We start from the raw sequence: 22,468 nt of genomic DNA, 5'->3' as shown, positions 1-22,468 counted from the left end.
GAACAACCAATGGAAAGAGTATGAGCAGAGCATCTGAGAACACTGCAGGCACTGTGGATCCTGATCATGGGATGCAATGCTATGAGCCTGGCACAGAACTCCTAGTCCTAGGGCTGATCTTCCTCCAAACCAGGCATGGCAAAAGCCAGAGGGTAACTGCGGGAAGGAACAGGGAAGGCATTTCTAGTGACTTTGAAGGCACAAACACAGGGAGTGCTACAGCCACACAGGGAACTGTGTTCCTAACTGCAGTTAGGAACACAAACTGTGGACCTCCTCCCATGGCTCCCAAAGCGGCCTCCTACAAGCCTGAGCAGGAGAGCGCTTCCACAGCAGAGGTTCCTCCCAGCAGGACAGGTGGCAGCAGCCAAGTGCCCACAAGGCTAGATTTGTGTCTGAGGAGGAGGGATGCAGTCATCCTACCTCAAAGTTCATGGAGATTGGCGGCCGAGCCCATTTCTTCTTGTCATTGGTGGGCAGCAGTTCAATCTCTGCACTGATCTGGGACTCCTTCATTCCAGCCATACGCTTAATCCTAGAAAAGAAAAGACCAGAGAGGTCAGACTCAGATTCCAGCTATTCCACCTCTTCTCTGGGAAAGAGAGGTCTGGCCTAATGCAGACAGGGTGCTGCTGGCCCCAAGCACCCAGCAGAGTTGTGGAGTTACTCCTGATTTGCATGGAAGCGTGGTTCCCCCCATGCAAGCAGCGTCCAAGCTGCCATGCTCACTTACTTCCACACAATAGCGTTCTCGCTGGCCTTGTACTTTGCCTTCCCTTTCATACAGATGACTTGCACTCCACTGGTATTGAGGGGAGTTGGGATTCGGACCTGGAAGACAGTCAGTGAGCAGAGGCAGGAAGAACTCTGGCTGGGGTTGAGAGTCTGTGGGCAGCTTCATCTTAACTCAAGAACAGCCATGACTGGGCAGCTTGTCCTGTATTCCCTGACCCTATCCCATCTGTTCCAGGGCTCACAAGCTAGCTGCTACTGCAGAAACACTAGATACTGCTCCAGGAATTATAGCATGAGACTCTACCCAGAGGGAAAGAAACCCAAGGGCTTGGAGAGAGCGCTTTAAACCCGAGAGCCAAAACTGCCAGCTGGTGCTGAAGGAGCCAACTGAAGGGCAAGATAAAGCCTTTTCCCTTTAATTCAGGCAGGCAGATCTGCTTGAGGAAGCATTGGAGGGGGGAAGCATGAGTATGCCTTCCAGCAAGTATTACAAGCAGCCCTCCTCAGGAAGGGTAAACCCCACTGCAGAGATGTATGCATGAGGGGAACAGGTTTGCATGTGAGCCCAAGAGGTTTACATTAATCTACACCATGAACACCTGGATAAGGTAGTCACTGCAGTATTATGCTCCCCCTGGCAGCAGGCTCTGCTGCTGCACATCTGTACTTGGCCTGGTTACCTCTGGCTGCAGTGAGCAATGGGGCTGCTCATAGCTCACTGCATCAGGTGAGTGAGAAGGGTATAAGCATTAACAGTGGCTGGAATGCTCAGCGAACAGCTGCTGGGCAGGTGCCTGGAAGAGCACAAAGTGAGCCCAGTCCAGCACCTAAGGAATGGTCCCAATTCTGAGGTGCAACTTTTCAGGCAGATTGCACACAGCTGACTTCGTAGCCCTTTATCTCCCTGAATAGCAGCACCAACACTGAGCCTTTCTAGTCTTGCACAGAGGATACTGGGGTCCCAGCTAAGCCCCCTGCTTCTCTCCAAAGCACAAAACCGCATGGGGCTTTGTCCTACCTCTATCTTCTGGGCCAGCAGGGAGGGTTTGAAATTGGATTTGATCACCACTTTTACTTCCAGCTTGGTGCGGCCCACCTCCCGCACCAGGGGAATGACACGGAAGGGCAGGATGATGTCCTTGGTGGTTCGGTATCTGCAGGGATAGGACGAACATATCAATAAACTCTGCAAAGGAGAAGGCCCTTATGGCCTCAAATAGCAGCAGCTCTTCCAAAAATGGGGAGGCCAGCCATGTACTAGAGGTAAGCTCAGACTGCTGGATGGCTCCACAATTTATTAAGAGCACTAGCTGGAGACACCATTTAAAGTGAGCTGCCCCACAAGCAGGATGGGGAAGTAGAGGCCAATAGTTATGATACAGGACTAGGAGTCTGGATTCTTGGAATCTGTTCCTGGCTCTTGAGCCAGTCACATACAGGTTGTGATAAGTGCTAGGAAACAGGGCTGCACCCTACAGATTAGGGGATCTGTATGCACTGCTTCGGGAATGGCTGAGATGACCCTGGGCTTCGGCCCTTAACCTGTGTGCCCTCTGTAAAACAAGGAGCTGAGCAGATCATTGTCCTCTGAGAAGGTGCAAGGCTCAGCTTGTTAGCATATAGACCTGTGAAACCCCCTAGGAGAGAAGGAGGGACCAGACAGGTAGGGTGCACTAGTGCTCAAGGAACTTGAGGCCAGCTGGAAGCTAGCAGCACAGAGGGAGACTCCTGCAGCAGCAAGGGAGACCAATGCAGTAGCCCTGCATTCCCAGTGGCCATACCTCATTAGCTCAAATTCTCCATCAGGTGGGATGAAGCTGATGCTCCTCTCCGAGTCGAACTTGCTGAGCCGCACACACTGGTGGAAAGTGCAGTCGTCAATGGCGATTGACTGTTTGCCGCTATAGCACAAGACAGAAAGTTAAAGTGCAATTTGTGGCCACCTAGAATGTCGTGGGGCACGTGAGGTCTGCCCACGTTGCATTTCATAGCAAGTATTCTATGTGAGCACTTTGCCATCATGTGTATCCACGAAGTGAGGGAGGCAGGGAGGGAGGAGAGATTCGGGGACACAGACCTGCCAGCTCAGACACACACTTTCCTTGTCTCAGTGAACCACTGAAGTCATATCAGACCTTCAGGACACTTTCCTAAGTGAGAAACCTGAACCCAGGCCTCGGCTGGGTGCCCCCCATGATGTGAGCAGGACAACAATGCTGGAGTCTGCCCAACTAACATCACTTCACTGGGCCATGGGAAACTCAGCCAACCTCACCCAAGGAGGCGTGTCCCTGCAGTGAAGTCTGAGGGGAGAGGAAGCATTTTCCTGCACACAGCGCTATTCCACTCTGACCTTCTGGGGTGTCCCTTTCTTCTCAAATTTCCACCTTGTGAAGTTTTCTAGTCACCAGCCATGTTTCCATGCACCTAATAGTGGTTCATTCCAGGGCCACAACCCTTCCTCACTGAGCCAGCCAGCACAACAAGTTTGGCTTGTGAAGGACAATGCTTCCCTGCCATAGGTCTTAAGTTCAGATATTGAGTTTCTGGCATTGTACCTGTAGAAGCTGGATAGATGCTGCTCCTGGAATGACCAGAGTGCCTGGGATAGCAACTGGGTTCCACACACTCTGAAAATCCTCATTTGTGCCTCGGAGGACACAAGAGGCACTTTGCCTCAAAAGCTTTGAGGGGATGCGTGAAAGGGACAAAGACACCAAAAGTGACAGGGAAAGGATGCCAGAGTGCAGGAGTCTGGCGGCTGGGAAGCCTTGAGGGCTTCATGGCTAATGGGGGAGCTGTATAAGAACAGGCAGCCTGGGAAGCAGTTTGCTTCTCATTTATGCAATAATCTGTATCCTAAAGCAGCCAGTGGTGGAGGCTACAAGGGCAGACTCCAGTCTGACTGGTCAGTGTCTACTATACACAGCCTTTGTATTGCAGCCTTGACACGGGCCACTCTTCAGTGGGATCTGCCTACTGCTTCCTCTTCAGAGAAGCCCAAGGCCCTTCTATTTTGCCAAGGGAAAGAGAAACCTTTAGGTCCTGGTTCCCTCCTGTGTATCTATGGAAGGCCTTTATCGCTGGACTAGCCAATTTATTACAATAATCAATACTTTTGCAGAACTGAAAAGTCCTACCTATCGGAGAATTATGGAGAGGCTGGGACTTCAGGATTGCCTAACTTTAGCTTCTACACGAAAGCGGAGCCGCCTGTGCCTTAAACCTCCATACACTAGAACTCAAGACAGTTACCACTGCTGGGCACTTCAGTACCAGAATTCAGTGCTCCTGCTCACTACTGCTGTGGCCAGAGACAGCTCAGTTTTTGATCACCAAGATGGTGAGTTTCCCTTCCTGCTTCCCTACCTTGGAGAGGCAGCGTTACAACTGGCAAACCTGCTTTGAAAACTCCCATCCTGTCTCCCCACTTAACACTTCTGGCCAATAAAGGAGCTTTGGAGAGAGATGGCTGCTATTGGCTACTAGCGCTGGAGACTTACCAGCCAATGCAGAGAACTTTACTAGATAGAGCAGGGGCTCTCAACCTCTCTCTTTTTAAGGCCCCACCAACAGGCTACAAAGACTCCACGGCCCACCTGTGCCACAACAAATGTTTTTCTGCATATGAAATCCAGGGCCAGTGTTAGGGGGTAACAAGCAGAGCAATTGCCTGGGGCCCCATGCCACAGGGGGCCTCCATGAAGCTACATTGCTCAGGCTTTGGCTTCAGGCCTGGGTGGTGGGGCTCAGGGCCCCAGCCTTCTGCCCCATACGGTGGGACTTCAGCTTTCCGCCGTAGGCCCCAGCGAGTCTAATGCTGGCCCTGCTTGGCAGACCATCTGAAACCTGCTTGTGGCCCCCCAGAGGGCCCTAGACCCCTGGTTGAGAACTGCTGAGCTAGAGGATTTTCCAGAGCAGTAGCTCCTTGCCAAGGGTCACATCTACAACACAGCTACGGACAGATGGGATTAAAGGGGACAGTGAAGTGCTCATCCTTGGCTTGTTCTGAAGGGTAAGCAGGTAGCAGCTCAGTCACAGGAACTGTCAGGAGAAGTGTCTGAAGTTTGAGTCACATGCACAAGTCACGCAAAGCAAGAGACAGGGATAGGGAGCAGAGTGCGCGCACACAGCAAAAGCAGATTATCTACCTTCCCAATTCACTGGGGTCAGCAGAAAACAAGAGAAAATGCAACAAATGGTTAGTGGGAGGCCAGAGCTGCTCAGTGCTGTCGGCAGCCCCAGCCTGAGTTGGCACTCTAATCCCAAGCAGGGAAGCTGGAGAGAGCACAAGCCTCTCTCTACAGCATGAGAGCAAGGGAACTGACTGAGCACGTGGCACCAAGAACTAAGCCCACAAGGGTGGGTGGGGGAGGAGCCTTCAGCTCCAGCATCACCTGCTCTTTGCTCAACACTACCCAGAGACAGGTTTACCACCAAGTGATTAACAGGAAGTTGTCATCTAACTGGCCATTCTAAGCAGGGCTCAAAGGTCAGTGATCTGGCCTCAACATTAGTCATGGAACAGGAGATTAGCCTGTGCTCCCTCCTTCATGCTACATGAGGATATAGTGCTAGTGATCATGTAGCATTGGCCAGAACAGGCTGCTTGAACAATTAAGCACTCTGGAAGAAGAACAGGAGGACTTGTGGCACCTTCGAGACTAACCAATTTATTTGAGCATAAGCTTTCGTGAGCTACAGCTCACTTCATCGGATGCATACTGTGGAAAGTGTAGAAGATCTTTTTATATACACAAAAAGCATGGAAAAAAATACCTCCTCCCACCCCACTCTCCTGCTGGTAATAGCTTATCTAAAGTGATCACTCTCCTTACAACGTGCATGTATGTACCCACCCGCATGGCCCCACAGTATGCCAACATTTTTTCAGCTGACTTAGAACAACGCTTCCTCAGCTCTCGTCCCTTAACGCCCCTACTCTACTTGTGCTATATTGATGACATCATCTGGACCCATGGAAAAGAAGCCCTTGAGGAATTCCACTATGATTTCAACAATTTCCATCCCACCATCAACCTCAGCGTGGTCCAGTCCACACAAGAGATCCACTTCTTGGACACTACAGTGCTAATAAACGATGGTCACATAACCACCACCCTATACCGAAAACCTACTGACCGCTATTCCTACCTACATGCCTCCAGCTTTCACCCTGACCACACCACACGATCCATCGTCTACAGCCAAGCTCTGCGATTCAACCGCATTTGCTCCAACCCCTCAGACAGAGACAAACACCTACAAGATCTCTATCAAGCATTCTTACAACTACAGTACCCACCTGCGGAAGTGAAGAAACAGATTGATAGAGCCAGAAGAGTTCCCAGAAGTCACCTACTACAGGACAGGCCTAACAAAGAAAATAACAGAATGCCACTAGCCGTCACCTTCAGCCCCCAACTAAAACCCCTCCAGCGCATTATTAAGGATCTACAACCTATCCTGAAGGATGACCCAACACTCTCACAGATCTTGGGAGACAGGCCAATCCTTGCCTACAGACAGCCTCCCAACCTGAAGCAAATACTCACCAGCAACCACGTACCACACAACAGAACCACTAACCCAGGAACTTATCCTTGCAACAAAGCCCGTTGCCGACTGTGCCCATATATCTATTCAGGGGACACCATCACAGGGCCTAATCACATCAGCCACACTATCAGAGGCTCGTTCACCTGCACATCCACCAATGTGATATATGCCATCATGTGCCAGCAATGCCCCTCTGCCATGTACATTGGTCAAACTGGACAGTCTCTACGTAAAACAATAAATGGACGCAAATCAGATGTCAAGAATTATAACATTCATAAACCAGTCGGAGAACTCTTCAATCTCTCTGGTCACGCGATTACAGACATGAAAGTTGCGATATTACAACAAAAACAACTTCAAATCCAGACTCCAGCGAGAAACTGTTGAATTGGAATTCATTTGCAAATTGGATACAATTAACTTAGGCTTGAATAGAGACTGGGAGTGGCTAAGTCATTATGCAAGGTAACCTATTTCCCCTTGTTTTTTCCTACCCCCCCCCAGACGTTCTGGTTAAACCCTGGATTTGTGCTGGAAATGGCCCACCCTGATTATCATACACATTGTAAGGAGAGTGATCACTTTAGATAAGCTATTACCAGCAGGAGAGTGGGGTGGGAGGAGGTATTTTTTCATGCTGTGTGTGTATATAAAAAGATCTTCTACACTTTCCACAGTATGCATCCGATGAAGTGAGCTGTAGCTCACGAAAGCTTATGCTCAAATAAATTGGTTAGTCTCTAAGGTGCCACAAGTTCTCCTTTTCTTTTTGCGAATACAGACTAACATGGCTGTTACTCTGAAACCTGTACTCTGGAAGGAAGCAGCTCCCCAGGGGATCCCTGCAGGCAACAACTGTAGGGAGGAAGTGGAGGAATCAAAGCCTCCCACAGACCTCCGACTCCACAGTGGCATGTCGGCGCGAAAAGCCACTAGAGTAGTTGGTTCCCTCTGCAGCCAAGTAGGACACAGCCATGACTGGACCTACAGGATCCCAGCTATTCTCATTCTGATCTCATGGTCTTGTGTAGACTAATGGCACCAAAGCTTCTGTGCAACTAGCACCAGGTTGTCTCCTTGTTCACATCAGCCCTGGTTCCTGGAACCAGATTATTCTCAAGCCAGCAAAATTACCTATGCTGATGCCTTCAGGCCAGCTTTCCCCTTTTAACCTTCAGAGCAAAAAGGGTCAATACAATATATTCAAAGACATCTAATGATCCAGTTCTCAAGGAGATGAGGACGATCTCACATCACCTCTGTCTACCAGATCAAAAACTGCTAAGTCCCTGGCTAAGGAATCCTGCCCTAACATTCTTACCTTTTCCCTGTTTCATCTGCAGTCCCTTTGCCCTGTTTCTCAATGACGATCTTGTCATTCATGCCAAACTTGCACTCTGGCATTCCACTCAGATAGCTCTTCATCACCACCCTGCCAGAGACGTGGGCACTGAGAACCTGACCTGGGTGGAGAAGAACACACACTGAAGCAGCACCAGGCGGTTAGCTTGCTACCTACAGAATCTCCACTCCTGCCCCCTGGGGAGATTGCCGATTCCAGGCCTATCCACTGTGACAAAAGCCTGCTTCTCTTCCACGTACCCTGTGGTGACATTAACAGATTCACACTCTCCAGCACATCCAGGAAAAGCTCATTCCGACGGTACTTGATCCCTTCACGTCTCCAGCCAATCTGACCAGTCACCTGACTGGTAATCTGCGATTGTTCTTCTTTAGTCTGAATAAGAGGGAAGATGATAATTCTTTGGAAACCCAACATTAAGCATTAATAGTAGTTTACAGCTGAATATATAGCAAGTTGCTTGCAGTGCAAGACACAATCGGCCATGAGACTACATCTGTTGCCTTGATCTAGGGTGCCATCATGATACCCCATTGGGTATCAATAGCCAAGTTAGTGTGCAGTGTCCATATGAAGAGTTCCCTTGTTCTGGGAAGGGACTGATTATTCTCACTCATCTGGCTCTAGTCTCTGCCATCATAAGGAAGCAAGGATAGATCTCTTTCCATTAGGTCAGGTAGCGCATAGTTAGACCAAGGGTTAATTACAGGGAAATTAGACCTAGAATGCAGTTCAGGCTTTACCAAGCCATGATGGCTGACAGCAAACCCTGGGCTAGCCAAGAATAATGCCACCAGACGAATGTAACAAGACATGAGTTTGACAAGCTTTGTACTGTATTTTACTCAGGCCAGGATCAGACCAGTTTCCAATGACTGGCAAGAGACACCCAAAAATATTCAAGTTGGGGACAGCCATTCCATGTCAAGTTACACGTACATCGGGTCAGTATAACAGCTGCTGCTCTGGGATCTAATCCCACTAACTCATCTGCACAACTAACATCATTATGCATTTGCTGGGCCGTACAGCAGGTTCGCCTACCTGGTGCTATAGGCAGGTCCAGTCAGACGCAGAGCGAGAGGAAGCAGATGTATAGCAGCAAGTGTTGTGCACACAGAGTTAACAGGCAAGCAGGTCAGTAGCAGGAAAGGGAAGGAAGAGGAAAGAGGCAGGTTAGGTTCAGAGCTACCTCAGGAGGGGAACACAGTAGGTTAGTTTGTCACTGTCTGGGCAACTAATAAGCACAAACAAGTTGAAGGCTTTCCTGTAAGCTCAGGCTATGGAGCACTCCAGCACTGAAGGAGCTACTTCCAGACATGACCCGTCAAGGCACCACTGAACAGGGACAAGGCAGGAGCCTGAAATCTGCTCAGCAGTGCAGGCAGAGTGGAGAACACTCACTTGGGTGAGCACCAGGCCTTGCACAGCAAGACACACCCTTGCACTGGGTCTAGACTCTGCACTCCCCTCAGTCTAAGTCATTGGCACTTGCCATGCCCCAGCACAGCCGCAAAGGGGATTTTAGAGTGAAGCAGGAGGGTACTCTGTAAGACAGTCTCATAGCAGTGGATGCAGACATTAGGTTTCATTTTCACCATTAGGCCCCATTTTAATCCTTACAGGAAAATGGCTATGTTTTGGGCAACATCAGCCTTTTGTCTCACATCCCTATGGCGGTAGCCACAAGGGGGCAGTGTGTGAACTCAGTATTGTAAACCAAACACATGAACAGCAGGGAATTTGGTTCTATGCCAGGCTCCTCGTTAATGAGGTTACAAATATCTCCGGTTTTGTGCTCATGCTGCCATTAGACTATTGCCTTCCTTAAACAAGATACTAGCTCAGGATCTGCAGGACACGGTCCATACAGCACTTGGCCAAATACCCTGCAGGGTACCCCATGGTCGCTCACCCACCCCACTGACCACCTCCTTATATGTGTATCCTTCAATCCTTTGAATATTTTTGCCAAACTATTGCTTCAATTTTAGGCCTAGTGGTAGGAATGGGGAGGCTTGAGCAGACATGAATCCCGGGGCTCCAGTTTCTGCCACACAGACAGCCAGTGGAACATTTACTGGTTATCAGATGCAAGTCATGGTTGATTGGGTAGTCAGAGCCACTTTGCAGAATGCTGTCACACATGGGAAAGCCAGTGGGGCGTATGGCTCTAGCTCAGCCCACTGCTCAACTGGATGAATGTTGCTTTGAGGCGAGTTCCTGCTCAAGCCACTCTGTTGGGCTGTTTTTGTCCAGCAGCCAGATGGCGCAAGTCTAACCACTTCTACTGAATGGAGCTGGAGAGGTGGTCGACCTCAACTGTTCAAGGGTATTTGGCTCTGCTGAGGCAGCCCCACAGCTATTGTATTCACTAAATCCTTGGAATATTATGGTGTTGCAGGATTCTGTTTTGAACACACAGCTACTGAGACAGGCCCAGCATGTCATCTCCTGGGGGACGCATGGGGAGTGCTAATCAGCACGCGCCCTGGAATGCAGAGAGGCTTCCAATTCAGAGTGGGGATTACCAGACATTTTGTAGCTATAGAATTCCTATAGCTGCAGAAAGTCCAGAACTTTGCTAATAAGTGAGAAGTAAGGGAGATGCTGATGGATTGGAATTGCAGTAGAAAGTTCAAATAGGGCACACTTTTTGGAATGTGGTGTGTGATTTTTTTCCTAGAATTAGTTCCTATTTATAATAGGGGGTGTAGAGATGGCAAACTGGCCTCCCTTTTTCTGCCCAGAAGCAGGGCCATTATGAAAAGATTTCAAAAGCTGAGAGTTTAGTTTTTCATGAAAGGGAGGATGAGCCAAGCTACAGAGCAAGCTTCTTCCAAGGGAGATCGATGCAATCTGTACCCTGTTCTAGTGCCGGGTATCCCTAGAAGACAGACTACCCCTTATGTGGGTACACAATATTGACCGGAAGGGACACACTAATGTCTGTCATGAGCTTCAGAGAGACATGACACCCTTTCCAGCACCGTCTGGGAGCTGCTTTGAGAAGCTATAAAGCAATAGCTGGTCAGAACCACCATTTCCAGGATACATTTGTGTCCAGTTGTTACCAGCCCTTCCAAGAAGGCAATGTGCACTTTGGACAGTATAAGACCTTCCTATGGATGTGGTAAGGGGTCAATGTGTCAAAGGCAGGGCCATCCCTAGGCATAGGCAGAATACACAGCTGTGTAGGGCATCATGAAATCTGGGGCACCAAATTGCCCCCAAATTCATGATGTCTGAGGCAGCACCAGCTCCGGTGGCCAGCCCTATCCCCCGGCCAGCCCCAGGCGGGCTGTTCCCACTGCAAGGGGAAAGGACATTCCTAGCGGGGTGTGGGACCCGGGACAACTCTCTCCGCCCTGCCTCTTTCCCCCTGCCCGCCCCTATTCCACCTCTTCCCCCAGTGACCCCACACTCACCAGCAGTGACGGGAAGCAGAGCAACCCAGCCCCAGCCCACTCCACCACCTCCCAGTCACTGCAGTGGGTGGTCCTTCCCCCGCCCCTGAGTAACAAGGCTGGGGAGAAGCAGAGTGGGCTGGGGCCAGGTCACTCCACTTCCTGCCACTGGTGAGTGCTGGGGGGGGGGAGGAGGGAGGAGGAGGGGAAGTGGGGGGGAAGAGAGGAAGGAGATGACACCCAAGCCTCCTCCCCCAAAGCAGCCTCCCACAGCTCCTGCCTCCCCAGCCCCGCAGGTCTTGAGCGCAGCCGAGACCCTCTGCGGGGCTGGGGGGGGAAGAAGAGGAGGTGCTCAGGCCGCATAGGGCACCATAATTGGTAGGGATGACCCTGGTCAAAGGAAGCAGAGTTCAAACCTATTTGGAAAGTGTCATAAGTCAGACTATTTGGAACTGAAGGATGCTTTGTGTAGAGTAGCCTTTTACATACTACAGCTGGATTGAGGCCTAAAAATGTCTTTGTCACAAACAGGGCAGGCAAGTCACCTAGCGTTGCCCCGTGTACGTGCTTTTGCGGGTTTAGTCTCAACGGTTACAAGCAGTTAAAGTCCTTGGACACAGAAGTCTGGATTCCAAGCAAAATTTGCGTTCTTCGATAGAGATGCAGAGTGCACGATGAAGTCCTGGAAATATGGTAGGACTCTCAAGCAGAACAATCTGAGGGCCTTGTAGGTACAAGGCCAGCTGCAGAGCGAATCTGCTCTTGTTTAATAGCCCATTGACAGAATCCCAGCATGCAAAGCAGAATTATTTGGTTCAAGATGGACCATTGCTAGGACCTGTAGTCTAAAACTACTCTATTACAGGGATAACAGCACATCTGGCTCTTTGGCCAGCTGTTGAATGAGCTATGTATGATGGTGATGGAGCCTGAGCTGTATGTGGCAGCTTATTGCCTACCAGCATGAAGATTTGCTAAAAACAGGAATGAAGAGCAGTGTTTAAAAAAAAAAATATCAAGGAAGGAAGTGACGGAGATGGTTAGTTTTAAGTCTTCCTAGGCACTGGAGCTGACTCAGCCAGTTTGGGCACTGACTGCCTGGCATGTCAGATTGCAGCAGGCTGGAGTGATCAGGAGGGAGTGAGGAAGCCTGGAAGAGCAGCCTTTCCAGAGCCTTCACATCTGGCTTGACACTTCCTGCTGGAGTACAAGTCAGCAGTTTGTGCAAGAGGGAATGTGGGTGGGGTTCTGGGCTAGCCAAGGGTGAGGCCACTGCTGGGATTTCTGGTTTAAAAAAAGCAGTTACTGGGAAAGTTAGTGCAGATGAAGGTAGTTGGACTGCAGCCCTGGATAAACTCAGATTAACAAGATTCAGACTGCTCACTAATGCAGGTTTAGGACTTGAGTCCCTTCCCTTCTTCTTCCAACTCTGCCTATGCAGAGCAGGTGAGGAGAAGTGATATTCTCCACTCTGAATTGCACGGCTTTTGCCAAAACTGGATGGAGTGTATAGTTGGCCTGCTATGGGCATGGCCATTTGGAACCGAAGCTGAATGACTGCTGTGCCTTCAGCAATTCCACAGGGTCCAACGTGAACTGCAACTGCAGAATTCTCACCCCACTTGGCCCTTCTGCCTCATGGCCAACTCCTACTCCAAAGCAGGTGGATTTCATGACCAGCTCTGTGGAGTTGAGTGCATCAGTAAGATCTCACAAGCAATGCCTGCCCAATGAGTTCAAACAAGCCCAATTCTTAGTTCTACTTCAGGCTGTACAGTCCAAAAAGCACTGAACGGCAAGGGAATACACCCTCCTTCATGGGGATTAAGCTTCCCTCCTTTAACACCCAGCCCTCCTTTTCAGGCACATGGAGGATCTTCTATCATCAAGTGATCACACTTTTTCTTTCCTATCTAGATTTAAGCTCTTTGGGGCAGACACTGCCTGGTGTCTGTACACTCTACCTAGCACACTTCATTTCGGACTTTTTAGGTGCTACCATTGTACAAAAGCTAAACAAAGCAGCATCTAAATTTGTGAGGGCAAGGCCATGTAACTAAGAATAAGGGAGATTAACAGCAAGACTCATCAGGCTGCAAAAAAGGTCACCCAGGTGAAGGTGAGAGCCCCATGGCTTGAGACACTGAGAACTGGAGAGTAGACTGGAGCAGGAGTCGGAGCCATCCTGCTCTAGCAGAGGGATATGAACAAGTTCTCTCCCTAATTGGGCTATGACTAGGACTTACTAGGACTTAGGATGTTTATCTCCACCTGTCAGCCTCATTGTCAGTCAGTTCAATGAAATCAAACTATTGAACATTTGCAAGTAAAGGAGTGATAAGAGCTGCCCCAGCTCAGTCCCCATCCTTGTGGGAGAGAAACAAGGAGATGGAGCAAATACATCTTAAGCACAGAGTGAAACACTGCTCAGGTTCTCCGCTATGCTCAATCTATCCAGCTTCCTATACCATGACCAGCTCAGATCCCATGGTCAAAGTTTGTGTACTTTAGATAGATCCCTCCCCCAAGAGGCTGAGACCCCTACACCTCCTTGAACAGATTTTTATACCAAGATAGAACAGGGACAGGACAGTGCTACTATATCCCAAATCCCTTTCATTACCTGGCTCTTGATGCCTTGTTGAGTGATGAAGGTTTTCAGAGCCCCTGTCTCAGAGTTCTGAGGATAGCCAAAGTCCAGGATTTCTACAGAAGGGTAAAGAATAATCAGCTCAAAGAACTCACAAGACAAGAGAGCTGCAGGGTGTAAGTCACTTCCAACGCAAGCAGTCCCCACCGGTAAACATTCCTAGAGGGAGAAAGGACTGGGGCATGGATGCCCACCCCGCTCCACATAGCCTGGAGCCTCTGAAGCAGGGCAGACACGACCAGCCCAAGACTTGCATCAGAATGCTCCTCTGCAGCAGACACAGCCCTGCTGGACTAACGGCAGCGACTGTCTGGGGGAAATTGAATTTTCAAGCTAGTTTGGGGGCAAGGGAGGGTTTGTCCATCTGGAAGTGAGGCGCTCACTAGCTCTCACGGCGCTGTACTTCAGGGTCTAAATACCAGCAAGACAAGACAGACATCCAGGGGACATTGAAGAGGGTCTATCCAGAGACATCCAAGGGACAGTGAAGAGGGTCTATCCAACAGCAGAATAATCTATCTTTGCAGCATTTTCTTTAGGTTTTGATTTTCGCATGGAGATGTAATAAAAATCAAAACCTAAAAAAATAACAGCAGAGTAGTGACACCGCAGGGTGAGCCAGCAGGGGAGAGAAACAGCTGTTAGCTACAGAGAAAGAAGTGCACTTTGCCCCTCCAGGGGAGAGCGGGCCACCTACACAAAATCCAGCGGGGATGGCAAACCTGTAATGTGAATATAACATGACACTGCACATGCAGGAACTGTTACCACTCTGCTAGGAGAGAGCAGGCTTTGAGCACCAAAGGCAGAGCCTGCCATGTAAGAGAAATGAATAAATTACAGCTCTGCAGCTTCTCCTCCACCCCCATCAAGAGGAACATGTAGAGAGTTTATCAAGCACTAACTGTGACCTTTGGACAGGCTCTGAATCCTAGTACACCCACACTTGTTTTATTCTTTTGATTTCAAGTCTGGAGGAAGATGGAGCTCAGTTTCAGGAAACAGCTGACATTGGCTATCTAGAGTCACAGCATTAGAAATAATTTTATTTGTATTGGCATTAGGCAAGATGAGGACCCAGAATCAGCCCAAGTGCAGACCTTTAGCCTCCACAGACCGAAGCAGTTTTGTATTTTTTTTAAAAATACACTGAGCATCAAAAAAGTTTCAGTGAGCATCCAGATAGAAGAGACTACAATAATATGCCATTGGAAGCAGCTCTGAACTGCACTATCACCTCAGTGGGAAGAGAGGGCTGAGGTGTTAGCTCCCCAGACTTGCTCGAACACCAAGTAAGGAACAGGGCACATGGCATGGACAGGAATAGCCCACATGGCATGGACGCCAGCTTGATTAGATTCAATGATGGTTGCTGAAGCAGTGATTTGCTTCACTTTCTCAACATGTTTATGCCATCCTCATCACCACCATAGCACAGGTAATCTCACTACTGAAGTGAGGAGCAGCTAACAAGCTTAAGCGTTTGAGAATGGGGAAAGCTCCATCATCCTACACTTGAGAACACCGGAAGGCAGAATGCAGGGGAACTTTAAAGCAGAGCTAGAAGCTATATGGCCCTGCCCCATACAAACTACACGAAGCTACTCAGAGCCAACGCTGGGATGGGGGTAAGCTATGGCTGACTGGATCCTGACAACTAACTGGTAACTCACCATCCAGCAGCTCATAGATCAGCACAAAATTGTTCTTGATGTTTTCCTCGCTGATCTTCCCGAAATAGGCAGTCATCACGTCGCACATCTTGTAGAGGAATTCAAAGACCATGGCAGCATTGACATTCTGCTTGGTGACTGCAGCCAGCCAGATGTTGGAACGCTTGACATGGAAGAAACTGGTGCGGGCAATGTTGGTGACAGGCGAACGCACCTGCTGCCGTGCGTGGATGACATTGACACGGAAGGCATCCACTGCATTCCGCCTAGAGGGTTGTCACAAGAGGCGGAAAAACAGAATTAAACTCCACATGCACTCTGCAGATTGGTCAGAAACTGAAGCCAAGCTGCTTAAGGACTACATTTGTTAAGCTACAGCTACATTTGCCTGGCCCTTATCAGGAAGGGCGTTTGGGACATTATAGCTAATGGGGTCTAACAGAGTTCAGGAACAGAGTTAACATGTTAAATCCTGCAATATACTATGTGAGGGGGACGAGGAAAGAGAACCTACTGCACCTTTAAGAAGCTTTGGACTACAGCTCAACGCCAATTCCTATCTGCCTCCAGATGGAAGTTTCTCAACTGGCCTAACAAGAGGCTTCCTCTCAATTCACCTTGCTAGTGCTCCCTCATTGGCTAGCACTGTCAGAGGCCAAAAGGCATAGCAGGCTGTGGCCTAGGTAGAGAGAAACCCAATTCTGACTAAATATACAGCCTGTTACTTCCTATTCTCCACTCCTTAAAGCTTCACAGCAGCCTGGCTTCTACACCTGCTGCCCCCCACAACTTGCTTGATGTTTAGGTTGACTGCAACCCCTTCTGCATGAAAGGAACTGCTGTCATATCACATGCCATTGTGAAAATCCATCAAATCCTACTAGATTCACTTGCCTGATATACGGAGGCAGGCCGTGTCAGGAATGGGATTGTTCCCAGATGTGCTTAATCTCTGAACACAGCAAGCATTAATGAGGAAGCTCAAACCAGTAGGTGAAATGTAGAATTTAGAGCATATTTTACTTGTTTCCAGTCTACACTGCTAGTCCTTATACTTCAACTATAGAACAGCAGAGTGGTTTGACTGATAGTTTTTAGAATTCCAGTGGTGCAACATGCTAATGGAAATGCACTAGTGTAGTTGCATAGTGCAGGCAGGTACTGTGCAAGCTTCCCTATGTAGCTCTGCCTTAATCTCAACATGATGCACTACCATTCTGGTCCTTTGTCTTAAAACCCACTACACAGTTGACAATTTATGTGCACTAGACCAAGTCCTTACTGTACAAATGCCTTTACTTTTGAGAGATGTGGAATTTAAACCTAGAACAAACTCCAGAGGCTAGCTCTTCAACCTTCTGCATTATGTAGCAGGAAGGTTTTGGCATCATGGCCACTGCATAGTTACCAGACTGTACTCCCATAATTAAGCTGAAAGTCCATTAAGACTAGGAATCCAGGGAGTAAGTCAGGAGGCTTTTTACACTCTTTTCTTGATGCAAGCCTGAGAACTAGTGTCTGTACACCAAGGAATGAGCTAGGAGCCATACAATAGTCCTTCAATACCTCTGCTCTGGGACTGACCCTATGATATAGAACAGGGTTTCTCAAACTGGTTTGTAGACCCCGGGGGTCCATGAAGGTACTCCAGGGGGTCCACAAGTCATGTCCAGAGCCACTGGCCCCGCTGATCAACTCCTCCCCCTCCTTCCAAGTTCAACAGCATGCAGGAGGCGCTGGGAGGAAGGAGAAGGAAAGAGGTGGGAAAGAGGGGTGGAGTGAAGCAGGAGGCTTGGGGGTCCAGGAAAAATTTTAAATCAAAATGTGGGTCCTGAGGTTGGTAAAGTTTGAGAACTGCTGATCTAGAAGATAAACGCTATTTCTAATAGGCTGTTAGGTATTGAACTGCCTACTGCAATTCTGATGCCTTTGCATTTTGGTAGTCAAGATACTGGGTATAGTTAATATTAGTGAGTTGGATAGTAAATACTCATCCTCAAAATGGGTTAAGTTCCAGCCCCTTCAATCTTTGTCACTTACACTTGATAACATACATTGTTACTACCCAAGAACCTTGAAGAATACTAGTTTAGTTTCTGTCTTCAAGAGGGAGACAAGTTAATAAGAATTACCTCTCATCCCAAAGAGTTTAAGTTCCTCAGTACTACTTAAGTGTTACCCAATAAACCCTGCAATGAATGATAATGCTCCAGGACTGAGCTAAATCTTCCCCCCACTAACACTAATACTAGCCCCAAGAGTCATGGACTGGCCAAGAGAGAGGAAGCCTCAAATGAATGAAACTTTTAGCACATCAACTCCCCACTTTGTTGGGCCAGTCATGGCCTGCCACGCGTCTCTTACCTATTGCTACAGCAGCCAATGAGATGGGATGGACAGAAATGGCGCCAGCGAAGAAAGGAGGAGTGACAGCAACAAGAGAAAGGGTTAGAAACACACACAAGGCACAATGAATCCAAAGAGATAAGGAGAGACCAAATAGCACCCCCTCCCCATTTCCAGGCACAAGAGGCGAAGGAGGTACTTCATGGAAAGTCAGAAGCTGTGACAGCAGTGAAGCAATTGCAGACAGAAACTTAACATGCAGTGGTCACTCAGCAGCCGTCTGTGCCAACAGATTTCTGTGCTGTTTAGTTGCAGCTCTAATTGGGCGTTTAGTCAGAGCCATACCCAAGTTGCTATCAGTATTACCCAATTTGCACTCTTATGTGCAGTTTATTACAAATAAAATAGCAGACACCAAGAATGAAGAAGCCTCAAAGTGTCAGGCTGCATCTAATGGAGAAGCCTGCTTAGAGTTTAGATTTCTCCTACCAGCAGACATCAGGCATGATATTACTGATCGGACTGAGGCACCATTCTCTCCTAAAAGGCTGTTTTGACTGAAGCATCTGAGGCTTGGTCCAACCATAGGGAATTATAGAAAGGCAGGCACAATCAGAGCACGAAGGAGAGATGGCACTTCCAGAAGATTCAGATGCTGCACTTTACCATCATCATCTTGGCACAACTAAGACCGAGTGTGTGATAATCAAAGCACAAGATCAATATTAAGAGAGTCTGGTTTGAAATCAAATGCTCAAGAATTAGAGGATACATGCAATTTGTCATTTAATGGCACATTCCTACCAGGTGTCTATATGGAGATCTGCATGTTTAAATGCAGGTAGGATTACTTCAGGAGTTAACCATACAAATAAAAACTGCACTTGAAGGTTACAGTGAACCCTTCCATGTAATCTTGAATTAAATGCACTGTGCTTTTGTTTCAATATGGAGTTTAAGAAAGGTAACAAGACCATTTATGCATGCATCTAGTTAAACGGCACTGGCAGATGCTCTACATGCATTTATTTCAAGCCATTCTTTTAGAGAGAAGTTGCAAGCAAACAAATCTCAAGTTTGAGTGCTATACAGAAGTGCCAGGAAATTCAAAGCAATGGTTACTTAACTGCTACTCTGCTCACTGGACACCAAGTTACCATATGCAGTTTAAGATTTTACATATGCACAAGGGGAAAGAGTTCTAGCTACTGTAGACCCATGGCTTTGAGTTTCTCCCCCAGTGTGTAGGTTTCAAGTTTCCACAGAGTTTGGCAGGAGTGAAGGGGCCAAACAAGAGCCAAGGAGTCAGAAGCCTTAATTTCTCAGAGTTCACATAAAGCATAAGCAACAGCGCAAGTCTTCCCAATCCCACCCCAATCCAGTCTCACTCCTCTCCCTCCAAACGGACATCCGGTCAGTGGGTCTCAACTCTGGCACCGAAAGACGAAATTCAGGTCATGAGCTACCAACCAACAAGGGCATCAGCAGTGATTGTTTGTGGCATGCATACCTCCCCTCTGTGCATGACATTCATGTTGACTTTTGCATTTACATCACTGTTCAGCTAAGATGGTTTGGAAACAAGAGCCCACAGGCTCCAGGAGTCACAATACAGCCATTTAGGATACTGAGTTGATCCAGCAATGCTTTAGCAACAAGACTGGAGCATTTCATACCCAGATTCCACTTAGGACACTGGACAACAGTATTTTTTATTTCCTTTTGAATACTTAGAAGCTGGATAGTATTCCATTCTCTTTGGACTCTAATGATGTGCTAAAGGGCAGAGATGGGCCAGCAACAGCTTGAAGCAGACATGGCTTTGCTATTTCCTGGTTTGGACATTAGCATCAAGCTCTCCTTGCTCACTACACTTGCTCAGTACAGCAGAAAACCCTAATTTAATTGCTCACTTCCATCACAAGTTTTTAGCATGCACAGGACACTCCCTACCAAGTTACAGCTATTTATAAAAACAGCATATGTGGGCCATTAGCCAACTCTGTACCAGGTTCCACCACACTGACAGAAGAAACCCCCAATAATTCTTTGGGCACTTTAAGAGCCAGATGAAGTTCCTGCCGGAAGATTAATTGATCTTTACCAGTTTTAGAGGTTACAAGAGAACTGAAAGTGAAGCAGTTTTGCAGAGCTGCAAATTGTGAGAAACGCTTCACTTCAGAAAGCTTCTTTCACCAAAGTTTATGCTCTGTCCTTGGAAAGGGGTGCTGAAGGCATAAGTACCCACTTCACCCAGCCACATTAGGAGTTTGAGCATACGTACAGGCCCATGCCAGGCCAACCCACTTTATAATCTCCTCACCAACCATGTATCCTCACCAAGTAGCTGTAGTAATTTTAGAGACCTACTTTTATAGTTCCTTCCAGACAAGTCATTTAACATGGGCCTCAATTCCCTTATTTGTAAGAGGAGGAAAGTTACTGAAAGCAAAATCCAGATACAGTATTCTGATCTCCACAGCCGTGTAGAGGTAGGAGTTCCCCTTCAGTAAAATGAGGTTAAATGGGCCCAGGCTGGCTAGTCAATTTGCTTAGCAAGGCATAGGTCATGTTTCTCAACCCAGGGGTCATGATGAATGCATCAAAGGGTCAAGCAGAGAGCTGCAGAGTGAGCCCACCCTGTGCTTACCCTTCAGTGGCAGCTCTGGTCCCACAGAGCTGGCTGGGCTCCACTCCTTGTTCCAGGAGTTGCAACCGGGTGCATGGGGTGCTGTTCAGGTTTGGCCCAGCTCCTCCATGAGAGCTAAGAACCAAATATGACTAAGTGGTTCTCCAACCCCAAGTACCAGATCACAATGCCACTCACAAGTTTAGCCCAGCCAGTGCAGGGTACCAGGCAAACCTGAGCAGTGCTGCAACCCCAGAGATCACAACACCCAGAGTGGGGACAGGAGCTACTGGAGCTGCTGTTACAATGCTAAATAAATACACTGTGTGTACTTATTAATATATATTATATATCATGGGTAACATTTAAGCCAGTTTTTTGGGTTTTTTTTTGCACACTAAAGCTATTTACTAGGTCATGACAGGCCATCAAGGTTTACAAATGGGTCCTGAGCCCAAAGAAGGTGCAAACTGCTGAATGAAGTACAGGACTGAGAGCAAAGGCCAAGGCTCCAGTACTGCTACCTTCTGTTCTGCCAGGAGCTTTTTCCAGTCACAAGGGTGACTTTCCATGCAAAAAAGGTCAGATGCCTCACTGCACGTTAGGCTCTGAAATACGGACATGCTGGCGGTGCAAAACAAGGGGAATTGCAAATTATTTGGCCCAGCAACAGCCTTTTGCTGGCCAGTGTTTCAATGGATGCTATTCAGATAAAGCATCCTTAAGTGGTGCCATTTTGAGAGGCATTAGAATCAACTTTTAGCTCTACAAGGTTGCAGAATTCATACCCTTAACTGAATTCTTATGAGACTTTACATGTTGATATTTGCATACTTGTTTCTCCACTACACGTTCTGCATTAGTGTAGGCGTGCGTGTCAATACCCAGCAGATCACACAAGGTTCAGAGGGCTGTACGCATCCGATGAAGTGAGCTGTAGCTCATGAAAGCTTATGCTCAAATAAATTGGTTAGTCTCTAAGGTGCCACAAGTACTCCTTTTCTTTTTGATTTGATTATGTGATTCCAATCTGTTGATACTGGACATTAGCTAGAATCCACTAGAGGCAAGAGTTTCACTATATAAAAAGGGCCTTGCATAACTTTTTTTTTTTTAAAAGGAAAAAGCTGCACTTGAGAGTTGGACTGCTAACTTCACTGGGATGCTTCTGTCTGGTTTCCATCTTAGGAGGCACTAGCAGACACATTATTCCTGTTAAGCACGGCTAGATCTTTGGATTCTTGACTTGATAAATACAGAGGTCAGTGACCCATCATCAGGGATTGGAAGGGACCTCAGGAGGTCGTCTAGTCCCACGCCCTGCTCAAAAGCAGGACCAAACCCCAATTTTTGCCCCAGATCCCTAAATGGCCCCCTCAGGGATTGAACTCACAACCCTGGGTTTAGCAGGCCAATGGTCAAACCACTGAGCTATTCCTCCTGCAGGTAAAGCAAGTTTTAAATCTATTCTGGCTACCATAAAGACAATGGCAGCTGAATTTAGGCAGCCCCTAGTGGATATCAGAGGCTTGATCCAAGCAATAAGAATGAATTGCATGCTGGGCCCTGCAGACCAGTGGTTCTCAATCTTACCCGACTTATGTACCCCTTTCAGGAGTCTGATTTGTCTCGAGTACCCCAGGTTTCACCTCACTGAAACTATTTGCTTACAAAAATCAGACAAAAAATATAAAAAAGTGTCACAGCACACTGTTACTGAAAAATTGCTTACTTTCTCATTTTGTCTGCATGAAATTTTTGTTTGTACTACCTTCACTAATGCTTTTTATGCAGCCTGTTGTAAAACTAGGTAAATATCTAGATGAGTTGATGTACTCCTGGAAGACCTCTGCGTACCCCCAGGGGTATGCGTATCCCTGGTTGAGAACCACGGCTGTAGACTACCTCTTTTATACAAGTCAGATGTAACCTTCAGCTCCTGGGACCTAGGCAAACTTTGCCCAATGGCTTTGTGGGCAATGCGGCCATATCCAAGTATGGAAACATACCCTCTTTCTCCCCATGCTCGTGGGGAAGACTAGCATGTGTCCCCTAGGCCTGGTATGTGGTATACACTCAAATGCCATTTTACCACTCCTGCTT

At 47.9% G+C, this 22,468-nt stretch overlaps 1 protein-coding gene across 8 annotated transcripts in view; it reads right to left on the bottom strand.

The window, feature by feature from the left end:
• Window positions 1–22,468, bottom strand: part of AP2M1 (adaptor related protein complex 2 subunit mu 1) — a 42,609-nt gene that overhangs the window by 1,142 nt on the left and 18,999 nt on the right. For all 8 annotated transcript variants that reach the window (XM_077827292.1, XM_077827291.1, XM_077827289.1 and 5 more), the window contains 8 exons: window positions 15,391–15,656; window positions 13,691–13,773; window positions 7,900–8,035; window positions 7,619–7,760; window positions 2,517–2,636; window positions 1,754–1,889; window positions 734–831; window positions 424–535 (listed from right to left, as the gene is read on the bottom strand). In XM_077827292.1, the coding sequence (XP_077683418.1) occupies window positions 424–535; window positions 734–831; window positions 1,754–1,889; window positions 2,517–2,636; window positions 7,619–7,760; window positions 7,900–8,035; window positions 13,691–13,773; window positions 15,391–15,656 (1,093 nt within the window). The remainder of the gene's footprint in view (window positions 1–423; window positions 536–733; window positions 832–1,753; window positions 1,890–2,516; window positions 2,637–7,618; window positions 7,761–7,899; window positions 8,036–13,690; window positions 13,774–15,390; window positions 15,657–22,468) is intronic.

Source organism: Eretmochelys imbricata, chromosome 9, assembly GCF_965152235.1.
Source record: "Eretmochelys imbricata isolate rEreImb1 chromosome 9, rEreImb1.hap1, whole genome shotgun sequence".
Lineage (NCBI taxonomy): Eukaryota > Metazoa > Chordata > Testudines > Cheloniidae > Eretmochelys > Eretmochelys imbricata.
The sequence above is the reverse complement of the archived record's forward strand: the minus strand, read 5'-3'. Positions and strand labels throughout refer to the sequence as shown.